Below are 26466 nucleotides of genomic sequence, written 5' to 3' on the forward strand. Positions count from 1 at the left end.
CCATCAATAAAAATATAGCAGACATTCTTTTTAAGGGGATGACGATATTAATCAAATGCTACATATATATATTTTTTACAATGAACAGGAGGTGGATCTGCAGTACACACCGCAGTCCCTATAGTTTTCACAGAGCAGCTATTTTTTGGCCACAGTTCTTGTTAAAGCCGGTATTAACCGATCAGTCGGGGTTAGATGCCGGGTGTCACAAACTCACTAATCAGATAGGCCATGAATAAAAAAGTAGTGGCCAAACTCTTTAAGGGGATACTGATATTAATTACTTGGTATAGTTTTTTTTTAAATGTAAGTCAATGATCTAAAAAAGTCAACGTAGTGAATATGTCTGTAAAATTTTACTTGGGACCAAAACCTATTAAAGGCCTAGCGCCTGGTTTACTTTTGAAACGGCCTCAATTTGCCAAGCTGAGCGTCATTGCTCAAGCACCGAGTGTGATGGGAAATTGCGGTGACGTAGGGAGCAGTGATGGGAAGGAATGCTAATACGATAGGCGTGGAGAATTTCAAAATACAGTTGATTGACCATGACAGAAAAGCTAGAGCTGCCCACCCCTATGGCTGTAACCGAAGGTAATATTGGGATGTTTTGCTTGAGGCAAACCTGTTAGTGATACAGTGTGCATCACTAACATGACATTGGGAGCAGTTTAATAGCAATAAAGGAAGTTAAAGGTTCTCTTTAACCCCTTAGTGACAGAGCCAATTTGGTACTTAATGACCGAGCCAATTTTTGCAATTCTGACCACAGTCACTTTATGAGGTTATAACTCTGGAACGCTTCAACGGATCCCGCTGATTCTGAGAATGTTTTTTCATGACATATTGTACTTCATGTTAGTGGTAACATTTCTTCGATATTACTTGCGATTATTTATTAAAAAAAACGGAAATATGGTGACATTTTTTAAAGTTTTGCAATTTTCAAACTTTGTATTTTTATGCCCTTAAATCAGAGAGATATGTCATGAAAAATAGTTAATAAACATAACATTTCCCACATGTCTACTTTACATCAGCACAATTTTGGAAACAAAATTTTTTTTTGTTAGGGAGTTATAAGGGTTAAAAGTTCACCAGCAATTTCTCATTTTTACAACACCTTTTTTTTTTTAGGGACCACATCACATTTGAAGTCATTTTGAGGGGTCTATATGATAGAAAATAACGAAGTGTGACACCATTCTAAAAACTACACCCCGCAAAGTGCTTAAAACCACATTTAAGAAGCTTTACGTGCTTCACAGGAACTGAAACAATGTGGAAGGAAAAAATGAACATTTAACTTTTTTTTTAAAAACATTTTAATTCAGAACCATTTTTTTATTTTCACAAGTGTAAAAACAGAAATGTAACCATAAATTTTGTTATGTAATCTCTCCTGAATACGCCAATACCCCATCCCCATATGTGGGGGTAAACCACTGTTTGGGCGCACCGCAGAACTTGGAAGTGAAGGAGCGCCATTTGACTTTTTCAATGCAGAATTGGCTGGAATTGAGATCGGACGCCATGTCACGTTTAGAGAGCCCCTGATGTGCCTAAACAGTGGAAACCCCCCACAAGTGACACCATTTTGTAAACTAGACCCCTTAAGGAACTTATCTAGATGTGTGGTGAGCACTTTGAACCCCCAAGAGCTTCACAGAAGTTTATAACGTAGAGCCGTGAAAATAAAAAATCGCATTTGTTTACACAAAAATGATCTTTTCACCCACAAATTCTTATTTTCACAAGGGTAACAGGAGAAATTAGACCACAAAAGTTGTTGTGCGATTTCTCCTGAATATGCCAATACCCCATATGTGGGGGTAAACCACTGTTTGGGCGCACCGCAGAGCTTGGAAGTGAAGGAGCGCCGTTTTACTTTTTCAATGTAGAATTGGCAGGAATTGAGATTGGACGCCATGTCGCGTTTTGAGAGCCCCTGATGTGCCTAAACAGTGGAAACCCCCCACAAGTGACACCATTTTGGAAACTAGACCCCTTAAGGAACTTATCTAGATGTGTGGTGAGCACTTTGAACCCACATGTGCTTCACCGAAGTTTATAACGTTGAGCCGTGAAAATAAAAAAATCGCATTTTTTCTACAAAAATGATCTTTTTGCCCCCTTTATTTTCACAAAGCTAACAGGAGAAATTAGACCACAAAAGTTGTAGTGCAATTTCTCCTGAGTACGTCGATACCCAATATGTGGGGGTAAACCACTGTTTAGGCGCACCACAGGAGAGCCCCTGATGTGCCTAAACAGTACAAACCCTCCACAAGTGACCCCATTTTGGAAACTAGACCCCCCAAGGAACTTATCTAGGTGTGTGGTGAGAACTTTGAATGCCCAAGTGCTTCACAGAAGTTTAAAATGCAGAGTCGTGAAAATAAAAAAAAAAATTTTTTCCACAAAAAAGATATTGTAGCATCCAAGTTTTTATTTTCACAAGGGTAACAGGAGAAATTGGACCCCAAAATTTGTTGTCCAATTTATCCCGAGTACGCTGATGTGCCATATGTGGGGGTAAACCACTGGTTGGACGCACGGCAGAGCTCGGAAGGGAAGGAGCGCTGTTTTGGAATGCAGACTTTGATAGAATGGTCTGTGGGCGTTATGTTGCGATTGCAGAGCCCCTGATGTACCTAAACAGTAGTAACCCCCCACAAGTGACCCCGTTTTGGAAACTAGACCCCCCAAGGAACTTATCTAGATGTGTGGTGAGAACTTTGAATGCCCAAGTGCTTCACAGAAGTTTAGAATGCAGAGTCGTGAAAATAAAAAAATATTTTTTTTTCCACAAAAAAGATTTTGTAGCCCAAGTTTTTATTTTCACAAGGGTAACAGGAGAAATTGGACCCCAAAATTTGTTGTCCAATTTATCCCGAGTACGCTGATGCCCCATATGTGGGGGTAACCCACTGTTTGGGCGCATGGCAGAGCTCAGAAGGGAGGGAGCACCATTTGACTTTTTGAGCGCAAAATTGGCTGTCGTGTTTGGAGACCCCCTGATGTACCTAAACAGTGGAAACCCCCCAATTCTAGCTCCAACCCTAACCCCAACACACCCTTAACCCTAATCCCAACCCGATCCATAATCCTAATCACTAACCCTAACGATAATCACAACCCTTTCCCCAAAACAACCCTAATGTCAACCCTAACCATAACCCTAATCAAAACCCTAAATCCAACACACCCCTAATCCTAATCTCAACCCTAACCTCAAACCTAACCCTAATCCCAATACACCCCTAATCACAACCCTAACCTTAACCCTAATCCCAAACCTAACCCTAATCCCAAGCGTAACCCTAATGCCAACCCTAACCCTAATACCAACCCTAATCCAAACCCTAACCCTAATCCCAACTCTAACCCTAACTTTAGCCCCAACCCTAACCCTAGCCCTAAGGCTACTTTCACACTTGCGTCGTTTGGCATCCGTCGCAATCCATAGTTTTGGACAAAAAACGGATCCTGCAAATGTGCCCGCAGGATGCTTTTTTTGCCCATATACTTGTATTGCCAACGGATCGTGACAGATGGCCACACGTCGCGTCCGTCGTGCACTGGATCAGTTGTGTTTTGGCGGACCATCGGCACAAAAAACATTCAATGTAATGTTTTTTTGTACGTCGCGTCCGCCATTTCTGACCGCACATGTGTGGCCGTAACTCCGCCCCCTCCTCCCCAGGACATAGATTGGGCAGCGGATGCGTTGAAAAACTACATCCGCTGCCCACATTGTGCACAATTTTCACAACGTGCATCGGTATGTCGGGCCGACGCATTGCGACGGCCCGTACCGACATAAGTGTGAAAGAAGCCTAACCCTAAATTTAGCCCCAACCCTAACCCTAAATTTAGCCCCAACCCTAACCCTAAATTTAGCCCCAACCCTAACCCTGAATTTAGCCCCAACCCTAACCCTAAATTTAGCCCGAACCCTAACCCTAGCCCTAACCCTAGCCCTAACCCTAGCCCTAACCCTAACCCTAGCCCTAACCCTAACCCTAGCCCTAACCCTAGCCCTAACCCTATTTTAGCCCCAACTGCTCTTCTCCTGCCGGCCAGCAGATGGCAGCCAGGAGGAGCCGTTAAAAGGAGTATCGGCGGTCGTTAAGGGGTTAATGCTTTATTCTATTATGACTATGTAATTACTGAATAAACTTATTGTCTTTTTTACATCATAATATTTGTGTGTCCCTACATTTTCTTCTGGGAGCATCTTGGTATTACTGGTATTGGTCTCATTTGAATCTTATCTTTTTGGTTGGTATCTATTTACTAGGGTATCTATTACACTTTGGAGATTATATGTAGGTTTTAAGATTGGAGAGTATACCTGGACTGTCTGAGAAACTGTGATTTCCCAAGGCACACTACATGTGCAAATGTTATCATGATGATATCTGAAAACAATTGGAACATAAATCCATAATGACCCCTGTAGACCATCCAATCCAGGCCAAAAACAAAAAGTCGATTGGCTATATAGAAGTTTACAGGCCATTTTATACAGGTTGTCAAAATTTTTACGTGCACAAAAGAACTGTTAATATGGCTCATTCTATATACCTTGAACATCATGTTATCAGCAGCACATCCCATCTCCTTTTTACATGAAATGAAAAGCTGACATTATAGTAAGGCTAGCACATATGACATGTAAGTAAAGATTATTGTATATGGAGGAAAAAGTACAAAAATCCTGAATAAACAGGGCTAGAGACAATAGTCAGATTATGAATAATACACCCAAATATCTTTTTGTTCCGCTAGCCCTAACACGAGAGGTGTTTAACCCAAAATGCAATATACATAATAATATAAATATCCCTGATGCTTTTATGGTATAGACACACATGGAAAATTCTAATACACATCCAATGCTAATAGATCTGATACATGACTGAGGTATCAAATCAGTGGATAAAGTATCCGCTGGACACGCACGCAAGGATAGGGGAAAGCGGACATGACACTGGAAGAGAGTGAGTGGTTAAAAAAAAAGACAGGGAGGTGAAGGGGATAGAGGGGGTGGGTCAGAGTGGAGCTAGGGAGGTTTGGTTAAAGGGACAGCAGGGAGGAAATGACATGGGACAATGGGAGGTGGGGTCTCAGGGAAGGGTTAAAAGGACTGATGGGACGTAGGTCTTCTCTTTGACCGCAGACGGACAGCTGGACAACAAGTACCACCCACCCGAGAAGAAGGAGGAATTCTGGGTCACAGTGGCGATAGTCGGCATCCACAACATGGCGATAATATGTAAGTGCAATGTTAATCTGGCATGTTTCCTTCTAGGTCCAGGGGAAGGGCAATCCGTCAGCCATGGTTCCCCAGAGGTTTTCCTCCACAGGGGGTTTGGTTTCCTCTCCTGAGTGCTGGCGGATGACGCCTGGTGAGTCGAAGGTCTTGCTACAAAGAATTTGGCAATATCTTGAGGCGTTGGTGGGTCCTCGAAGTCGGTAAAAAATTTGAAGTGGGGATTCTTGAAAAGGCCACGAACCCCCTTCATTGGTTGGTTACCTGGTGGTGGTCTGGTGGTAATGGGGTGATACCCGGCAGTGGTAATGTCGGGGTCACACTAACGTGAAAATGGGTGGCACCCGGCGATGGTATGTCGGGGTCACATGGTCGTGAGTTTTTTGGGTGATACCTGGCGATGGAACGTCAGGTTCCCATTAACAGAATGGAGGCAACCTCTTCCACCGGACTCACGGCGCTCCTAAGCTAAAATTAAAACGCGGTTGGGAGTAAAAGCGAGGGGGGGGGGGGGGAAGTCAATGCCATGGGAAAAAGACCACCAGACTTTAGAATTTTTATGACTTCGAAGACCCTACCAAGAGTCTTTTAATTACTAATAAATTGGCTGCTGTGGCCATTTAATATCCAAAGAAAAATGTGTCTATCATTTGTTCATGGGAGTGAGGTAAAAAGGGGGGGGGGGATCACTGATAATCAATCTGTCCAGGGTCATGATAATAATAGTAACATAAGAAAAGGAGCAGATGGAAACAAATGACAAAGTAACAAACACAGTTGTCTTCAAAAGTTTACATATCCCAGCAGAATTTTTGCTTTCTTGGCCTCCTTTCAGAGAATATGAATGATAACACCAAAACTTCTTCTCCACTCATGGATAGTGGTTGGGTGAAGCCATTTATTGTCAAACTACTGTGTTTTCTCTAATTAAATCATAATGACAACCTAAAACATCCAAATGACCCTGATCAAAAGTTCACATCCCCTGGTGATTTTGGCCTGATAACATGCACAGAAGTTGACACAAATGGGTTTGACTGGCTACTAAAGGTAACATCCTCACCTGTGACCAGTTTGCTTGTAATCAGTGTGTGTGCATAAAAGCTGAGTGAGTTTCTGAGATCCAGACAGACTCTTACATTTTTCATCCAGCCACTGATGCTTCTGGATTGTGAGTCATGAAGAAAACAAAAGAATTGTGAATGGATCTACAAGTAAAGGCAATTGAACTGTAAAACAGGAAAGGGATACAAAAAGATATCCAAGGAATCGATAATGCCAGTCAGCAGTGTTCAAACTGTGATTAACAAAAGGAAAATCAGGGGCTCTGTAAAAACAAAACTACAGTCAGGTAGACCAACAAAAATGTCATCTACAACTGCCAGGAAAATTGTTCGGGATGCAAAGAAAAACATCAGCTGAAGTACTGGGCTTTCTGAAAACTAGTGGTGTGGCTGTTTCAAGATGCACAATAAGGAGGCAATTGAAGAAAAATGGGCTGCATGGTCGAGTCGCCAGAAGAAAGCCATTACTGCACAAATGCCACAAAGTGTCTCGCCTACAATGCGCAAAACAGCACAGAGACAAGCCTCAAAACTTCTGGAACAAGGTAATTTGGAGTGATGAGACCAAAATTGAACTTTTTGGCCGCAACCATAAACATTACATTTGGAGAGAGGTCAACAATGACGAAAGGAACACCATTCTTACTGTAAAGCATGGAAGTGGATCACTGATGTTTTGGGAATGTGTGAGATATAAAGGCACAGGAAACTTGGTCAAAGTTGAAGAAAAGATGAATGCAGCACATTATCAGCAAATACTGGAGGCAAATTTGCACTCATCAGCCGGGAAGCTGCGCATGGGACGTACTTGGACATTCCAACATGACAACGATCCAAAACACAAGGCTAAGTCGATCTGTCGTTGGTTACAGCAGAACAAAGTGATGGTTCTGGAGTGGCCATCTCAGTTTCCTGATCTCAATATCATTGAGCCATTCTGGGGAGATCTTAAGCGCGCAGATCATGCTAGACAGCCCAGGAATTTACAGGAAATGGAGGCTGATTGCCAAGAAGAGTGGGCAGCTTTACCATCTGAGAAAATAAAGAACCTCATCCACAACTACTACAAAAGACATCAAGCTGTCATTGATGTTACAGGGGGCAATACACGGTATTAAAAAATGGGGTATGTGAACTTTTCATCATGGTCATTTGGATGTTTTGGGTTGTCATTATGATTTAAAAAGAGAAAACACAATAGTTTGACAATAAATGGCTTCACCCAACCACTATACATGAGTGGAGAAAAAGATTTGGTGTTATCTTTCATATTCTCTGAAAAATGGCTAAGAAAGCAAAAATTCTGCAGGGGTATGTAAACTTTTGAGCACAACTGTATAACTGCAGTGGAGCCTTAACCTTGACTGAACCCAACGCGTATTGCTATCAGGTATAGCTTTGTCAGGGGAAATCGTTCCCTTGACAAAGATTATATTTGAAAGCAATAAGGCTACTTTCACACAAGCGTCGTGTGACGGATGTCGCAATGCGTCATTTTGGTGAAAAAACGCATCCTGCAAATGTGCCTGCAGGATGCGTTTTTTCTCCATACACTTATATTACCGACGCATTGCGACGTATGGCCACACGTCGCATCTGTTGTGCGACAGATGCGTCATGCTTTGGCGCACCGTCGGCACAAAAAAAGTTGCATGTAACTTTTTTGTACGTCGAGTCGGCCATTTCCGACCGCGCATGCGCGGCCGGAACTCCGCCCCCTCCTCCCCGGACATTACAATGGGCCAGCGGATGCCTTGTAAAACTGCATCCGCTGCCCACGTTGTGCTAATCAATCATACTGTCCGTCAGTACTTTGGGCTGATGGTTTGCGACGGCCCGTACCGACGGACTAGTGTGAAAGTAGCCTAAGCTATCTTTGGCTTTTGCAGTGTTTTTTTTAATATATACATCATGTATCAATAATTCAATAGTGAGAAAAAATATATGTTGTCTATATTATTCATTCTTTGCATATTATCTCTAGTCCTGTTCATCAGAATTTAAGTGCTTTTTCCTTCAAATACTATAATCTTTACTCACCCGTCATATCTAGTAGTCTTACTATAATGAATTAGTATCATAATTATTTTTATGTACTATTTTATTATTCATGGTCTATATTTTGGCATTATTCTGTCCTGCCTATTGTCATTGTGTTGGTGTTTTTGTGTTTGTTTTTTTAATGTTTTTAAGCTGTCTTGCCATTCTTTGCTTCAATAAAGCCATTTTTAAAGTCATTCATGTGTGGGTGTGCACCATGATTCTGCATAGCTCTTCTTTGTATAAATACTTCATCAAGTGATTGCCGCATTAAGATGAGCGTTCCTACAAATTTTCATTCCCTGATTGGCTTATTTACATGGTCCAGAAGTCCATACAACCCATTTAGTTTAATCCTAAAATGCTTGATGGGGCTGAGATATTGTGCCCTGAAGGCTAATCATGTGATCATGTTGGCTGCATGTCATGGTAAAACAACTATTGTGACATAATAAGCGCTGTGCCCACCAGATGTTATTCAGTGCGGCAATAAGTCTTTCCTACACTTTAGCTTCTATGATTTTAATGCATCGTTCAGAATCTTATTATGCTATGGAGATAATTGGCGTTATATTTAATCCAACGATCCAGCAGGTATTTCGCTAACGTGGCAGTATACGGTAAGTGAATAGATAATTACATTTGAGTCTCCCATACTCATATAGTGCAATACTTTCCTGGTGGATAAACCAATTATGCTCTCAATTCATAAGACATGATTCTTACCTCCCGGCCGTCTCTGCTACAGCGTTCGCCCCAAAAAGGCGAGACAGAATCATAGATTTGAAAATTGTTCCATCGCTTACAGATAAAGTATAAAAGAAACGAATGGAACAAATATATCTCCTGTACACAATCTATCACTGATATAAGCAACTGAGGCCATAAATCACACATCGCACCAACGTAACTCATTTAGCGCTAAGATACTTTGGAAAAGCTTGGTTGACCAGTAAAAGACGAGCGCTTTTAGCAATCGATGAGCAGGAGGTGATGGATGCTATTGGTAAAAAGCAGAATTCTGCAGTTCTATGCCAATGACCGATACATTCTGATTTCTATTAGGATTTATGATCGCCTTTGCCAGCCATCATTTATCTAATCCCACACGTTTACACGTAATGTTTACTTTCTGCCTCAGCAACTGAAAGTAGCCAAGAAGACGATGAAGCAGCAAATTGGGTTCTGACAAAATCCTCTTAAACAATGTTTGTGGAAAATCAAATGCTTCCTAAACAATGATCTCAGCCAGTGTTTATCTGCTGTGCTATCCTAATACGAGCTGCCCGGGAAAGCGCAGCGGCAGCCGCTTACGCGCATGTGGCAAGACTAATTACCATACACCTGCCGAATGCAGATCTGAAAGTGCTGCACACGCATGCTAGCCGAGCAGAACAAATGGATCCACATCCAGACAACTTCAAAATGAAATTTAAATTTTTCTTTTCTTTCTGCTGTTATGCAAACTATAGGTCACATCGTCTGCCTTATAGAAGTTGTCCGTTGAACACAAGTTATCGCCATGAATAACTATTGCTAGGGTAATATACAAATTTCACTGGAGAATACCATATCATGATGGTGCAGTCATCAGTCAGGACTAGTGATGAGCGAACGTGCTCGGAAAACGTCTTATTCAAGCATGCTCGGGGGTTATCCGGGTATCTCTGGAGTGCTCGTACATTATGTTCCAGTCCCTGCGGCTGCATGATTTTCGGCTGTTAGGGTACCGTCACACAGTGAAATTTTAATCGCTACGACGGCACGATTCGTGACGTTCGAGCGATATATCTGTGACGTTCGAGCGATATCGCAGTGTCTGACACGCTCCTGCGATCAGGGACCCCGCTGAGAATCGTACGTCGTAGCAGATCGTTTGAAACTTTCTTTCGTCGTCTAGTGTCCCGCTGTGGCGGCATGATCGCATGGTGTAACATATATCGTATACGATGTGCGCATAGTAACCAACGGCTTCTACATCGCACATACGTCATGAAATTATCGCTCCAGCGTCGTAGATTGCAAAGTGTGACCGCAGTCTACGACGCTGGAGCGATATTGTTACGACGCTGGAGCGTCACGGATCGTACCGTCGTAGCGATGAAAATTGCACTGTGTGACGGTACCCTTAGACAGACACAACGCATGCAGGGATTGCCTGTGTGTTAGGGAATCCTCACATGTGTAAGCTGCAAATCATGCCACCGCAGGGACTCGAACATAATATATGAGCACTCCAGAGATACCCGGATAAGCCCCGAGCATGCTTGGATAAAATGTTATCCGAGCATGTTTGCTAATCACTACTCAGGATGAAATGGGAGGCGTTTGGTGGGGCTAGTGTGGAGAACTGGGACTTCCTGGCACGGGACAACCCTCAGGATTCTAATTTATGGTACTTATTATGCTTGCTTGTATTTCACCAACATATTCCAAAGCACTTTATACACTCACAGTCCCCAGTGGGGTTCACAATCTAAATTCCCTTTCAGTATGTCTTTAGCATGTGGAAAGAAACCAGAGTATTTGAGGGAAATCCATTAAAACATGGGAAGGACATACAACCCCCCATACAGATACTTAAAGAGTACCTTTCCTTGGATTTTTTTTATTTAACAGGAATCTGTCAGCAGTTTTTTTGCTATGTAATCTGAGAGCAGAAAGAGAGCCTGATTCCAGTGATGTATCACTTAATGGGCTGCTTCATTCCGTTTTGATAGAATCTATGATTTCTCTGTTGTAGATGTAGCAGAGTTAACGGTACTGTCACACTCAGCGACGCTGCAGCGATATAGACAACGAGCCGATCGCTGGAGCGTCGCTGTTTAGGTCGCTGTAGAGACGTCAAACACAGCAGCTCCAGAACGATGCAGGAGCGATCCAGTGACGTAACGGCGACTCACTTATCGTTCTCGCTGGTTGTTAGCTCCATGTAAAAACATTGCTGGCATCGTTGCTTTTGATGTCAAATATGACGATACACGCCGACCTGACGACCAAATAAAGTTCTGGACTTCTAGCTCCGACCAGCGATGGCACAGCGGGATCCAGATCGCTGCTGCGTGTGAAACACAACGAGATCTCTATCCAGGACGCTGCAACGTCACGGATCGTTGTCGTTCTCGTTGCAAAGTTGCTGAGTGTGATGGTACCTTAAGACTTCTGGGCTGTGAATAACCTCGCCCACACCCCTGACTGGCAGCTGATTGTGTACACTGTGCGCAAGCTGCTACTCAGTGGTGGGGGCGGGGTTACACAGATTAGCTTGACTGCTTGGCACGTGAGATGTAGTCCTATAGTGATAATCTCCTGCTGATAAAATACTGATGGTATTGAAACTGTCTCAGGCAGATTAATAAGTGACAAATCCCAGTAATCAGGCTTTCGGTTCCTACGTTATGCTGCTCCCAGATTAAATACAAAACAACTGCTTACAGATTCCCTTTAAACCAAGTATCTCCTACAATTTCACCATTGATTCTGGAAGAGTTTTTCTTTTTATTACGGTATGTCCCAAAGCTATGCCCCCAGAAAAAAAAGACATACATTTTCCCTTCCACTAACTGGGCGTGTACCATAAAACATAACCGTAGGCGTTTGCTTTCTTATCTCTGGCGCTGGTCAATCAAAATACGGCCATGCTTCATGTACATTCTGCAGGACCTGCCCAGTTATTTGAAGGGGAAAATTTGCATCTTTATTGCCGGGAGAATAACATTGAAATAGAGGGGCACAGAAGAAAAAGAAAAACTGTTCCAGGATCAGTGGAGCAGCACTAATTGGAGTTCAATGAAGGGTCCTCTATAAACAAAGATGACTTTCTCTACGACCATACAGGTATGTTATCTGACACTTTGCATAAAGGGCATAAATAATTTATTATATTACGTTAATACGAGTAACACTAATAATCTTGATTGTACCTTGGCTTATAAAATAACTCCAGTTCTTTTCGGGGTGGAATATTTATGACTCTCTTCATAAGTGCTGTGCTTTACTTTGGTTTTGCCAGGGTTTTAGCTTGATAATGGTTGAACAAAAATCAGAAGTGAATGTGCATTCATTTGTTCCTTTGTTAAATCCATCTGAAAAACAACCCTTATGGCTTCCATCACCGGCCTCACACAAGTTTATCACTCAATTCTTCTTGACAACCAAGTGACAAATGTGCCTCGACGTGGAGTTATGTAGAAGTGGTGGATGCACTATTGCATCAAAGATTTGTAGCACCTCTGAGCAGTAATGGAGCCAAAGTTTGCTGTCCTTTGGGTTTCTTAGAAAATGCTTTCAGTAAAAAACAGCTGAATGTTGTTTCTAACAATGTGAAACCAAACTTTTTACTTAATTCGGGAAAAGGGAATGCTTCTTCAGGTATGCCCACTACCATGGCACTTTACTTGACACAATGTTATATATTCCATCCAGAGTCTTACAACAGCTCACTGGCAGTTTTGGAAGCCAATGCACATCTGACATCAATAGGTTACACCTTATAATAAACATTCTTTTCACATTCCACACAAGAGAAGGCATTACATATGAGTAAATGTACCCCATACAGTAAATGATATGGATATTAGTCACCAATGAGTTCAGTGATCAGAGAAAAGCATGAGGCTCCATTGGAAATGACTATTATGTTGTGGAGGCAGGGGAATATCCGTTGACCTCTAACGTGCATTGTGTTCGGCAGAGGAGGCTGTACATTGAGATCAAAAGCCCAAAGTCAACGTTCAGAATTGACATTGATCTTGTGGCCATGAAGACATGGACAGTGCAACACTAACAAGGTTGACTCCAACCGGTGACCATGTTTTCCTTTTTTGTCGATTTTTTTAATCAAATATGAATTAGACTGTGAGACAATAAAGGTGTCGGCTCTTTTTTTCACACTTTCCTAGTAACCTTTGGGCAGTAATTATAATTGGAGAAGTGACTTTCGGTGAGGGACACAGTTGCCCTTATAAGACGAGCTGCCCACGAGATGATAGGAAGCCAATTGATTCATGGTGTGTGATTTATTGTGGACTTTAAAACATGAGGATCAAACACTCATGGTGTATATTAACTTTGACATGGTGCTAAATCTGCTTGTCATGCGACACAGCGCGGAGCATTTTTCAAACTTAAAGGCATCTGCTTTTTTAAAGCTCTGTTCCCGGCTCCTCTATTTCATGGTATTAATAGAGAAGCTAAATGTCAAGTTTTTCGTACTTACCAGCACAGATTATGCTGAAGGGGAAACAGCCAATCATGAATATTTCGAGTAGCTCAAGCTGTGCTGTCGGGACTGTGTTTGTACATTACATTCAGAGAGTGTTTATTCAATATCACTAATTGCGGAGAAACTCATTTTGCTGATTAATAATTTGGTAGACTAAACAAAAGCCAAATTCATTCCACATCATTAATGTGCGCACGTCGTAACTTTGGAAAACTTTAGTTCACTTTTGCTTTTAAAGGGAACCTGTCACCCCATTTTTTCAGATTGAGATAAAAATACTGTTAAATAGGGCCTGCGCTGTGCGTTACAATCAGGGCCGTATTTGCCACTAGGCACGTGAGGGCACGTGCCTAGGGCGGGGACAATGCAGGGGGCGGCACCTGAGCAAGGTTGGTTTTTTTTTTTTGTTTTTTTTTTTTAAAGCTGGGTCACCTCCCGAACGACTCCGCCCCCCCCCCCCAACTGGCCGCCCACCCTCCCTCCCTCCCGCCTCCCACCCGCCTCCCACCCGCCCTCCTTGAAGACAATACTCACCCTGCTGCTCCAGCGATGCCTGGTCTCGGCGTCTGGAGCTCGTCCTTAATGAGCGGTCACGTGGTACAGCTAATTAAGGTCATGAATATGCGCATATTCATGACCTTAATGAGCAGAGCGGTATCACCTGACGGCTCACGCAGGAAGAAGGTGCAGCGCGCCGGGAGTCGGGACAGCCAGAGGGACGTCGCGGCCGCGCGGTGAGGAGCAGGTGAGTATGAGGGATGGGGGGACAGGGGAGGGGGGAAGAAGGAGGATGGTAAGCCGCGCCATTCAAGATGGGGGGTGGAGGAATATGAGCCATGCATACAGGTGTGGGGGGTGGAGGAATATGAGCCATGCATACAGGGGGGGGTGGAATGTGAGCCATGCATACGGGGGGGAGTGGAATATGAGCCATGCATACGGGGGGGGGTGGAATATGAGCCATGCATACGGGGGGGGGTGGAATATGAGCCATGCATACAGGGGGGGGTGGAATATGAGCCATGCATACAGGGGGGGTGGAATATGAGCCATGCATACAGGGGGGGTGGAATATGAGCCATTCATACAGGGGGGTGGGGAATATGAGCCATGCATACAGGGGGGTGGGGAATATGAGCCATGCATACAAGAGGGGGGGTCATTATACAGTATGGAGAACTTTGTGTGGCCATAATACAGTATTGAGCATCATGTGTGGCCATTATACAGTATGGAGCATCATGTGGCCGCTATACAGGATGGAGCATCATGTGTGGCCATTATACAGTATGGAGCATCATGTGTGTCCGTTATACAGTATGGAGCATTGTGTGGCCATTATACAGTATTGAGCATCATGTGGAGCCATTATACAGTATGGAGCATTGTGTGGCCATTATACAGGATGGAGCATCATGTGTGGCCATTATACAGGATGGAGCATTGTGTGGCCATTATACAGTATGGAGCATCTTGTGTGGCCATTATACAGTATGGAGCATCTTGTGCGGCCATTATACAGTATGGAGCAGTGTGTGGCCATTATACAGTATGGAGCATCATGTGTGGCCATTATACAGTATGGAGCATCATGTGTGGCCGTTATACAGGATGGAGCATCATGTGTGGCCGTTATACAGTATGGAGCATCATGTGCTGCCAATATACAGTATGGAGCATCATGTGCGTTCATTATACAGTATTGAGCATCATGTGTGGTCATTATACAGTATGGAGCATCACGTGCGGCCATTATACAGGATGGAGCATCATGTGTGGCCATTATACAGGATGGAGCATCATGTGTGGCCGTTATACAGGATGGAGCATCATGTGTGGCCGTTATACAGGATGGAGCATCATGTGTGGCCAATGGCCATTATACAGTATTGAGCATCATGTGTGGCCATTATACAGTATGGAGCACTGTGTGGCCATATTTTTTTTGTTTATAATTATTGTATATAAAACAGTGTGATCAGCAGTGCTAAATGGCTGTGGTTGGGACGTGGATATGGGTGTGACTAGTTGTGAAATGGGTGTGGTCAGAGGTGTGGCCTAAAATTTGCCGCAAACTTCATATCTCCTTCCCTTTTTCAAGAGTTGGGAGGTATGGTACCGCATTTGCCAGATCATGGCAAGTGCCGCAAATCCCATAGGGAATGAATGAGGTTGAACGCAGTGTTGCCGTAAGTGATCCGGTACGCAGCAGATGCAGAAAAACTGCCGATCTGATGCCATAGGCGACAGCCGATAGTGTCTTACTCACCAAAGTGGGAGGCAGCACTAAAAGTGCCTAGGGCAGCAGAAACTCTAAATACGGCCCTGGTTACAATAGTGTATGTAGTGTACCCTGATTCCCCACCTATGCTGCGAAATACGTTACCAAAGTCGCCGTTTTCGCCTGTCAATCAGGCTGGTCAGGTCGGGTGGGCGTGGTGACATCGCTATTTCTTCCCCAGCTTTCCGTTGGTGGCGTAGTGGTGTGCGCATGTCCAAGTGCACAGATGGAGTGCTCTGCTGCACGGGGCTTCAGGAAAATGGCCGCGGGATGCCGCGCGTGCGCAGATGGAGATCGCGGCGGCCATTTTCCCAAAGCCGAATTTGCATCTCGGCTTCAGGAAAATGGTCGCCGCGATCTCCAGCTGTGCACGCGCGGCATCCCGCGGCCATTTTCCTGAAGCCCCATTTGCGCATGCGCGGCGTCAAGAAGATGGCCGCCCCCACCGATGACAAGGGTAATAGCGCAGATCGCGCAATTTTTCTTCATCTGCGCCCAGTGGATTCGGAACTTGTACATGCGCACACCACTACGCCACCAACGGAAAGCTGGGGAAGAAACAGCGATGTCACCACGCCCACCCGACCTGACCAGCCTGATTGACAGGCGAAAACGGCGACTTTGGTAATGTATTTCGCAGCTTAGGGGTGGAATCAGGGTACACTACATACACTATTGTAACGCACAGCGCAGGCCCTATTCAACAGTATTTTTATCTCAATCTGAAAAAACGGGGTGACAGGTTCCCTTTAATGCTGCCGGGTACCTTACCCTGCATCACATACAGGGTAGACGTCATTAATTCTGTCTTTTTAACTATTACATACTTAGATCTTCCAAAGCACCATATGATAATGTCAACACAAAATTCAGCATTCTCCTTTTCTTTTCTCAGTCATAAGGAAGCACCCTAATAAATATTGTAATCTTCTTATCTGATATTAATAGACATCTGGTATATATCACTGGCATTAATTCTCTGATGGGATACTTTATTCCTAATTTCTGGGCATCCGATACGCTTCACTATATGCTGGCAAGCTTCTTTTTTGGACCTTTTGAAGGGTTTATTTGAATTCTAGTTATGGTTTGCGTGACTATTGATGACTGCCTGGTACGTGATCTATAAACATAAGGATGAATTTCCTCGGGGAGATCAAAACATCCAACACTGCGGAGACACCATCACGTGTTTCTCAACGCAGTGATCCAGAACACTGCCCCCATCCCTTATGGGAAATATGCAAATGCATGTAGAAAAGCCGCGGAGACACCATCACCATCACGGGAAGGAACACCGATGAGGAGCAAATACCCCGAAACAGCTGTCTGTGGATGGATGCCATATTTTGGCATAGGTGGTTTTCCTTTTGGATGCTGCCCTTCCCGTGGTTGTTTCTTCCCGGTGAAGACCTGGCTATTTATTGCTTGCGTTGAAAAACACGTGATGGTGTCTCCGCGGCTTTTCTACATGCATGTCTCCGCGGTGTTGGATGTTTTGATCTCCCCGAGGTCATTCATCCTTATGTTTATAGTCTTATAATAATAATAATTTTTATTTATATAGCGCCAACATATTTCGCAGCGCTTTACAAATTATAGACGGGAATTGTACAGACAATAGACATTACAGCATAACAGAAATATAGTTCAATACAGATACCAGGAGGAGTGAGGGCCCTGCTCGCAAGCTTACAAACTATGAGGAAAAGGGGAGACACGAGAGGTGGATGATAACAATTGCTTTAGTTATTCGGACCAGCCATAGTGTAAGGCTCAGGTGTTCATGTAAAGCTGCATGAACCAGTTATCTGCCTAAGTATGTAGCAGTACAGACACAGAGGGCTAATACTGCATAAAGTGTATGAGAACATGATGCGAGGAACCTTTTTTTTTTTTTTTTTATAAATAGGCCACACAGGGATCGTTAGGTTAATGCATTGAGGCGGTAGGCCAGTCTGAACAAATGAGTTTTTAGGGTACGCTTAAAACTGTGGGGATTGGGGATTAATCGTATTAACCTAGGTAGTGAATTCCAAAGAATCGGCGCAGCACGTGTAAAGTCTTGGAGACGGGAGTGGGAGCTTCTGATTATTGAGGATGCTAACCTGAGGTCATTAGCGGAGCGGAGGGCACGGGTAGGGTGGTAGACTGATACCAGGGAGGAGATGTAGGGTGGTGCTGAGCCATGGAGTGCTTTGTGGATAAGGGTAGTAGTTTTGTACTGGATTCTGGAGTGGATGGATAGCCAGTGTAATGACTGGCACAGGGTAGAGGCATCGGTGTAACGGTTGGTGAGGAATATGATCCTGGCTGCAGCATTCAGGACAGATTGTAGCGGGGAGAGTTTTGCAAGAGGGAGGCCGATTAGTAGAGAGTTACAATAGTCCAGACGAGAATGAATAAGTGAAACAGTAAGAGTTTTTGCAGAGTCGAAAGTAAGAAAAGGGCGAATTCTAGAAATGTTTTTGAGATGCAGGTAAGAAGAGCGAGCCAATGATCGGATGTAGGGGGTGAATGAAAGGTCAGAATCAAGGATGACCCCAAGGCAGCGGGCATGTTGCTTTGGAGTAATGGTGGAACCGCACACGGAGACGGTCTTTTTATCAGGCACTGCTCCTAATAGCCAGTTTCCTATTCAACACTAATGAGGGGCAAATACCCCGAAACAGATGTCTGTGGATGGATACCATGTTTTGGCATAGGTGGTTTTCCTTTTGGATGCTGCCCTTCCCGTGGTTGTTCCTTCCCGGTGAAAGACCTGGCTATTTATTGCTTGCGTTGAGAAACACGTGATGGTGTCTCCGTGGCTTTTCTACATGGTACGTGATCTAGACAGACTTAAAGGGATTTTCCCATCTCCAAGATCCTATCCCAATATAGTATTAGCAAATACCTAAACTTAGCCAATATCTAAAATTAGAAATGTAGTATAGTTTTTCTGATTTGTTATGTATCTTTCCTCAATTGTAAGCATAGCAGGACCTTAGGTATCCATAGTTACGACCACCAATATAGTGACAGTTTGTTAACTAGTTACTAGTGGTCGAAACCATGGACACCCAAGGTCCTGCAATGAATGCACATGAGGAAAGAGACATAATAAATCAGAAGAACTATGCCACATTTCTAATGGGAGTTATTTGATAATATTATTATTATTACACCTACTACATATTGTGATAGGATCTTGAAGATGGGAATACCCCTTTAAGTCCGTATACACATTTTTAACGTTCAGCCCACAGCTGTTTTGCCCAACTATCCCATACAAAGGAGAACTCGCTGTGCCGAGTACTCTTGTGTTCTCTAACAGTGAGCTGCTGCAAAGGATTAAAAAAAGCATCAAAGGACAAAAGGATTGTCTGAAATTGGACATGCTCGATCCTTATTTCCCCAGACAATAATTTTTCAGGGGTTCCAAAACATATTAGACGGTCGCCTGAACCCGTCGATATAGGCAAGCTCGGCAGATGCTAGTGTAATACGTATGGGGGCCTTTAATTGTTGATGTAGAGTCTGTGAACCTCCTTCACGTTGCTGCTGCTTGTAAGACAGCCCCATTTTCCATCAAGACTGTTCCAGAACTTTTTTGCCATTGAACATCACACATCAGGCTGTTTGTCTGCCATTTGTACTCTACTGCACTGTTACTTGAAGTGCTGCATAATTTCTGAACAAGTATTTTTGTTTTCTCCTATTAAATACTTGAGACTTCATTAAACATATTGTTGTATAACTGCGGAGTTTATGTTAGCTTGTAAAACTGAAAATCAGGCTGTAATTTAGTGGATGACATAAACCACATGAATATGATACTCTATAACAAACCAAGATTAGATACTACAGCAGTTTCCATTATTCTAGGCTTTGTTACAAATGCAAGAGTCAGAACTTATTTCTCATTGCTTATATGGTGCCAACATATTCCACAGCACTGTTGAGATGACTATTCATATCCGTGTTTGCTCCCAGAGGCTTTTACAAGGTAATTTCTCTATATTATGCACACACACTAACGATGCATTTAGAGGAGTCAATAATTGATGAACGATCTTATCGCCCTGTGTAAACTTGCCAGTTATCAGTCACCCAGTGAGGAAACCAAATTCTGATTTATTGGGTGATCGGATCCTTTATTGCTTCAGAAAAATCATTGTTATCGGCATTGCTCTGCGTAATCAAGTGATGTGCTACCGATAACAAGATACTGTATGAGGACAGAGGGATCGTATTAATAGTCAAGCTGTCCCCATTATTAGTGCTCCATTGGCTCCCAATAAAGGGAATCTGTCAGGTCCCCTGACTGTCCCCAACCTCAACTATAGGAGCATGCATTTGTATTCTGCTAAGGCATTAATTATGTGTAATACTAATGTTGCTATCTTTTTCAAAAATATACTTATTTTCTGCTGTGATCCATAGACTAATGAGGCATGACCAGTATGGCTTGAGGTCTCTTACCTCAGACTAAGTCCTGTCTCAGATACCCTACTCACGTCTCATTGGCATGATTGACAGCCTCCATACCTGCTCATGGTAGGACTGTTGAAAATCATGCACATACACGCAATGTAGCAGTGGTAACATAACCTGGAGTGTATGGAGGCTGTCAATCACACCCAGAGCATATATGAGGGAGGATACACCTGGAGAAGAGATGACCCACCATACATGGCAAGCCGCTGAACAAATGTATGCAGGTAAAAAGGGTGTTCATCCATCAGCTACTATATCACAACAAAAAAATCTAAAACTCCACATTTACTACAATAACCTGGTCTGCACTTTTAAAGCAAAAATGCTCTTAATCATGTATGAAACGCGTAGACCAGAAATCTGGACGCCTACTGCCATGATTTTAATTGCTCCCAGTTTTTAATGTTTATATTAATTAATGTGAGGATTTAGACTTTTTTGTTCTGATGTAGCGGCTGCTGGATGAATACCATTTTTTCCTGTATATTCAACCCAAGAACAAACCTGCACCGCGCCCTATCTGGCGTTCCTCCTTCACTGTTGAGTTAATCTTTTTTCCTTTTTCCTTTTCCTCGCATTATTTTGAGAATCAAAGCAAATTTACCCCCAGTGAAATTAGTATAGCACACAAAATACCATATCAGAATAAAGGAATCATCCTGCACATTGCTACAGAAATGGTTGGGGACAATCAGGAAACCTGGCAAGTTCCCGTATGGCCAATTGTATGGCACTGTGTGCCATTATTGTAACCCACTGTCACATCTCTTTTGCCATACACGATACATCTGAATAATCAGGAGACCACAAATACCCCAAAGTAGAATGGTATTACAAGGATATGAGTCAAAGAACAGACTCTTCATTTTCATATATTTCGAAAGTCGTTTTAAGTATACTGCACAGCTCTGGCAAAAATTTAGAGACCACCACATCAAAACCCTGTCATGGGCAGCCCAATCTCCAGACCTGAACCCCATTGAAAACCTCTGAGAATGTAATGAAGAGGATGATGGATAGTCACAAGCCATCTAACAAAGAAGAACTGCTTACATTTTTGCACCAGAAGCAGTGTGAAAGACTGGTGGAAAGCATGCCAGGACGTCTGAAAGCTGTGATTAAAAATCATGGTTATTCCACAAAATATTGATTTCTGAACTCTTCCTGAGTTATAACATTAGTATTGTTGTTTCTAAATGATTATGAACTTGTTTTCTTAACATTATTTGAGGTCTGAAAGCATTGGTTTTTTTTTTCAATTTTGACCATTTCTCCTTTTCAGAAAAATAATACAAAATGTATTGCTTGGAAATTCGGAGACATGTTGTCAGAAGTTTATAGAATAAAAGAACAATTTACATTTTACTCAAAAATATACATATAAAGAGAAAAATCAGACAAATTGACAAACATTTTGCAGTAGTCTCTTAATTTTTGCCAGAGCTGTACATTTAAATGGACCCTGCCAACAGGTTTCCCATATCTAAACTGCTGCCACTGCCTACTGTGTGGATATTAACAATCCATTCATTACAGCTCTCTTGCCTAGCCCATCTGGAGAAATTAACTTTACACATTGCTCTCCCTACATGATATTTAGTGCCATGTGACCTAATGGGTGAGTACGGACCAACATGAGCATCTGCTGTGAGCGGGCTGCCTCAGCAGATCAGTCAAAGGCAGAGGGGCTAGGTAAGTAGGCTCACAGCATGAACTAAGGTTAGTCCATATCCCCCCATTGGACCGCTCAATGCTGATTACCACAAAGGGAGAGAGATGTATAAAGGTCATTTCTCCCAGTATGCAAAGCTGTAATGAACAGATCATTAGGATCTTAATAAAAGGACACAGAAGGTGGTGGCAGCAGTTTAGATCCTAGAAACTTAAACTTTAAGTTCCTGTTAAATAATAAAAAAAAAATAACCTATCATCAATTTACTTCCCATTGGATAGTCAGTGATCATCCTGGATCTAAAGGAGACTAAATTAAGCCTCTTTACATCCCATTTACTGAGTTGGGTTGTGTACAATAAAACGGTCTTTCTTACTTTAAAGATACTTATAATCTGGAATGTAAAACAACTTACCACCTTCTCCAGATCCAGATGCTGCATCTAAGGATCAAAAGAGAAACAAATCAAACATTAATTAAACAGATTTTTTTTGCCATTTGTTATCTCTGCATTGATGTGTAAATCTACATTTTATGGCCATCATACTCCAGCTGTTAGGCATTCTGTCTTCTCACAGTCATAAAATAAATCTGGTGTTATACTGGAAGATAAACATGGCGCAATGCTAACTAGAAAGCAATACATGAACATTTTAAGAAAACTCATGCATACTTATGTAGCAATGGCAAGACATGAATAAGTAAATGTTTCCCCCGCCTGCACCAAATATGCACAAATAACTACAAATACAAGCTCACATTTGTTGGATTGACATCCATTATTCCAGCAATCCTAAAGGTACCTTCACACTCAGCGACGCTGCAGCGATACCGCCATCGATGTCGATCGCTGCAGCGTTGCTGTTTGGTCGCTGGAGAGCTGTCACACAGTGGCCGGAAAGCAGAGCGGTGATGTCACCGCTGTGCTTTACGGCTGGCCGGCGCTCACAGCCAGTGCAGAGAAGCACAGCGCCGGGGACAGACAGCGGAAGGTAAGTATGTAGTGTTTGTTTTTTTTAACTTTTACGCAGGTAAGAAAAACAAAAAAACTAATCTATCCAATAAACTTTATTAAACAAAATAAGGATAAAAGACTGACACAACACCCAGACCCCTCTAAATGGGGGTGGGTCAATTAAAAAACCTGGCCCAAAAAGATTGTAAAGGGCAAAGGGTGGGAGGGACAACGGGGCCGATAGCAAAAACCCTACACGTCCCTACAAATATTCCCTGCCTGTCTGCGGAGGTTGGCACCCTCTTGGACGCAATATGGCGCCCCCGCTCACCGTCGACTCACCCTTAAGGCCCTATAAGTCCCTCTACATGTATAAAGATACTATACCACAAACAACACCCAATACATGGCCTAACCAAACTCGGGACCAAAAAAAGAGAAAAAACACCAGGTAGTGATTCACCAGTAAAGACAAACGGTCTGACCGTACCAATCCCTAATGCTAAAGTATAACGCCTGAAACTAAGGCTAATACACCCTAAGGAGTCCCTAACCGAGTCTCCCTACCTGTCAGCGGAGGTTGGCACCCTCTTGAACGCAAATGGCGCCCCCGCTCCTCGGCGGCTGCCCCTATTAACCCTGGCTGAATCCCTAAAAGAAGATATATCGGGATACTAAATACGGGTGGTGCCTTAGGGGCTATACTAGTGACCCAGATAAATAGGTCCCTATAGCTCGGTCAGACCCTAAAGATAAAGCAAATAGCAACAATACTTAAACCAATGCTTGCACGGCAATAGGAAAGATGTATATAACAGCTTAACGAATACAACTATATTATGATCACAGTTGGTAAAGTACTCGTATGCAAATACAATGGTTGCGGGGAAAAAAAAAAAAAACACACAACTGGTGAAAAACATATAAACTTAAAAGGCCTGAAACACTTATCTGTGTTCAGGTCTCGCCTCTACGCGTTTCCCCCCCATGATGTGGTTCCTCAGGAGGCATATGGGAAAAAGAGATACTGTGTGAATAGATCACATCAGAGATACATGTTGTGCCTGGTTGCAGGTAACCAGGGTAAACATCGGGTTACTAAGCGCGGCCCTGCGCTTAGTAACCCAATGTTTACCCTGGTTACCAGTGAAGACATCGCTGAATCGGTGTCACACATGCCGATTCAGCGATGTCTGCAGGGAGTCCAGCGACGAAATAAAGTGCTGGACTTTCTGCAGCGACCAACGATGGCACAGCAGGATCCAGATCGCTGCTGCATGTCAAACTGAACGATATCGCTAGCCAGGACGCTGCAACGTCACGGATCGCTAGCGATATCATTCAGTGTGATGGTACCTTAAGTCTGGGTAGGTAAAGAATTTGGGCCTTATTCATCATGACCGGCAATTTTCATGTCCTCTTGAAGAGGGGGCAGATGGATTCAGGATATTGATGTGTGGTGTGTGTCTCGCCAGGGACTAGAGTAAGATTTCTGGCATAAGAAATGCCTCAGCTTGTGATGAAAAAGATACTCTCGCCAAGCCCCATACCATTCCAAAATGGACAGAGCTCGGAAAAACTAGTGTGGAAACAGTAAAAGTACCAAAATCTTTGTGCAAATCCATGTTTTACAACTTTTCAAAGCAATTTACGGCAATGTTCTGGCGTACTCACTTTAATGAATCAGAACTGTTATCTTGAAGAAAACTACAAATAGTCTAGCAATTTTGACCGATGTATACTGTACAGCTGTAATCAAAATTATTCAACTTTCCTTGCAAATTAGTCGTATTAGGAAAATTTACAAACGTTTGCTGTATGTAGTTAATTAGTTAAAAACAATTTCAATATCTCTAAAACCAATATAAAAAGTAATTTCTCCAAATTCATCAACATTTTTTACTGGAGTCAAATTCTTTACCACATTGAATACCTCATAAAAGCACACATTTTTAAATCAGGTTTTGTCTCAAACATTTCTGATGTAATAATCCAGGGCTAGATTAGTTGCTTAATGTTTTCTTGAGAGAAAACATCAAATACCTAGACTGGCTAGAAGTCTATTAACTGTGATGTTTGATTGCATGTTAGAAATATGGCTAAGTCAAAAAGTTAAGAAAATTGATCATTGCCTTGCACAAACAAGGAAAAGGATAAAAATAAATAATAAAGGCAATAAAAGTTCCTAGTAATACAGCTGCTAGCACAGTCCGCAAGTTCAAAGAACACTTGTTACATTACCAGGACATAGTAGAAAGAGAAAGCTATCAGCAGGGACCACCAAATTCCTGAGGAGGCATGTGGTCAAAAACTCTCAAATAACTGCGAAAGTCCTACAGCAAGATTTGGTGGCAACAGGCACTGAGGTTTCAGTTTACACATAAAGGAGCATATCAAATTCTGAAGGTCTTCATGCTTGAAAACCAAGATGTACACTTCTACTAACCCTAAGATCACAGTCAAATAAAGGTCAGTTCCAAAGTGCTCTAAGCCATACAGATACGTCACAGAAGGTTTTGGATTCTGTTCTGTACAGTGATTAAACAAAACTAGAACTTTTCAGGCCTATGTATCAGCAGTATGTCTGGAGGATGAAGAATGGCCCATCTGCTCTAAACAACACTCTGCATACAGTGAAGCACAGCGGTGGCCTAAGGAAAAAACATCATGCCTTCTATGAGGAAGTTGAAACTTCCCTTTTTTATGCTAATTTTCAGCTGCTTTTTACAGTACCAGCAAAGCCTATGAGATTTCAGAAATCTCCTGCACACACATTGGTTTTTTGTTTGATCAGTATTTTGTGCTTTGCTGCGCTTTTTGGACATAGAGCATGTCACTTCCTTCAGCGTTTTTGCTGCGTTTTTTCACCCATTGACTTGAATGGGTGTTGAAAAAAACGCAGCAAAAACGCAGGTATTATTATTTGCTGCGTTTTTGCTGCTGAAAATCCAAGGACATTAGCATGGACAAAGAGAAAAAAAACCGCACCAAATATGCAACAAAAAATGCATTTAAACCTGCGTTTTTGATGCAGCTTCTTTCCTGCCAAGAAGATCAGGTTTTGCTGCAGAAAAAAAAAAAGCAGCAAAAACGCCGTGTGTGAACTTACCCTTATTGTGGATATTACAACAGGACAGTGATCACATGCATACCTCAGAGTCATCAAAAGCTTGATTTCAGAAGACGTCCTGGATGACTCTGGAGTGGACATCACGGTCTCCTGATTGGAAACCTCACAGAAAATATATGGTGGGATTTGAAAAAAGCAGTTGCAGCACGCACACATTGAAGAAAGTTAGTTAACTGGAGGCCACTGCCCATAAGGAATGAGCTAAGATTGCTCAGGAAACCTTCTGAAGCTGGTGTATGGCCATGCGTTATATTTGGAGCAGATTATGACAGCCAATGGTACAATACATAGTACTAAAGGTGCTTGTCATGAAGGGATAATAATTCTAAGACTGCAGTAGGCATTT

General features: G+C 42.7%; 1 protein-coding gene across 1 annotated transcript in view; it reads right to left on the reverse strand.

Annotated features, from left to right (window-relative positions):
* Positions 1-26466, reverse strand: part of TMEFF1 (transmembrane protein with EGF like and two follistatin like domains 1) — a 262625-nt gene that overhangs the window by 91832 nt on the left and 144327 nt on the right. The window contains exon 4 of the mRNA XM_069730570.1: positions 22451-22477. Within this exon, the coding sequence (XP_069586671.1) occupies positions 22451-22477 (27 nt within the window). The remainder of the gene's footprint in view (positions 1-22450; positions 22478-26466) is intronic.

Source organism: Ranitomeya imitator, chromosome 6 (genome assembly GCF_032444005.1).
Source record: "Ranitomeya imitator isolate aRanImi1 chromosome 6, aRanImi1.pri, whole genome shotgun sequence".
In the NCBI taxonomy this organism is placed as follows: Eukaryota; Metazoa; Chordata; class Amphibia; order Anura; family Dendrobatidae; genus Ranitomeya; species Ranitomeya imitator.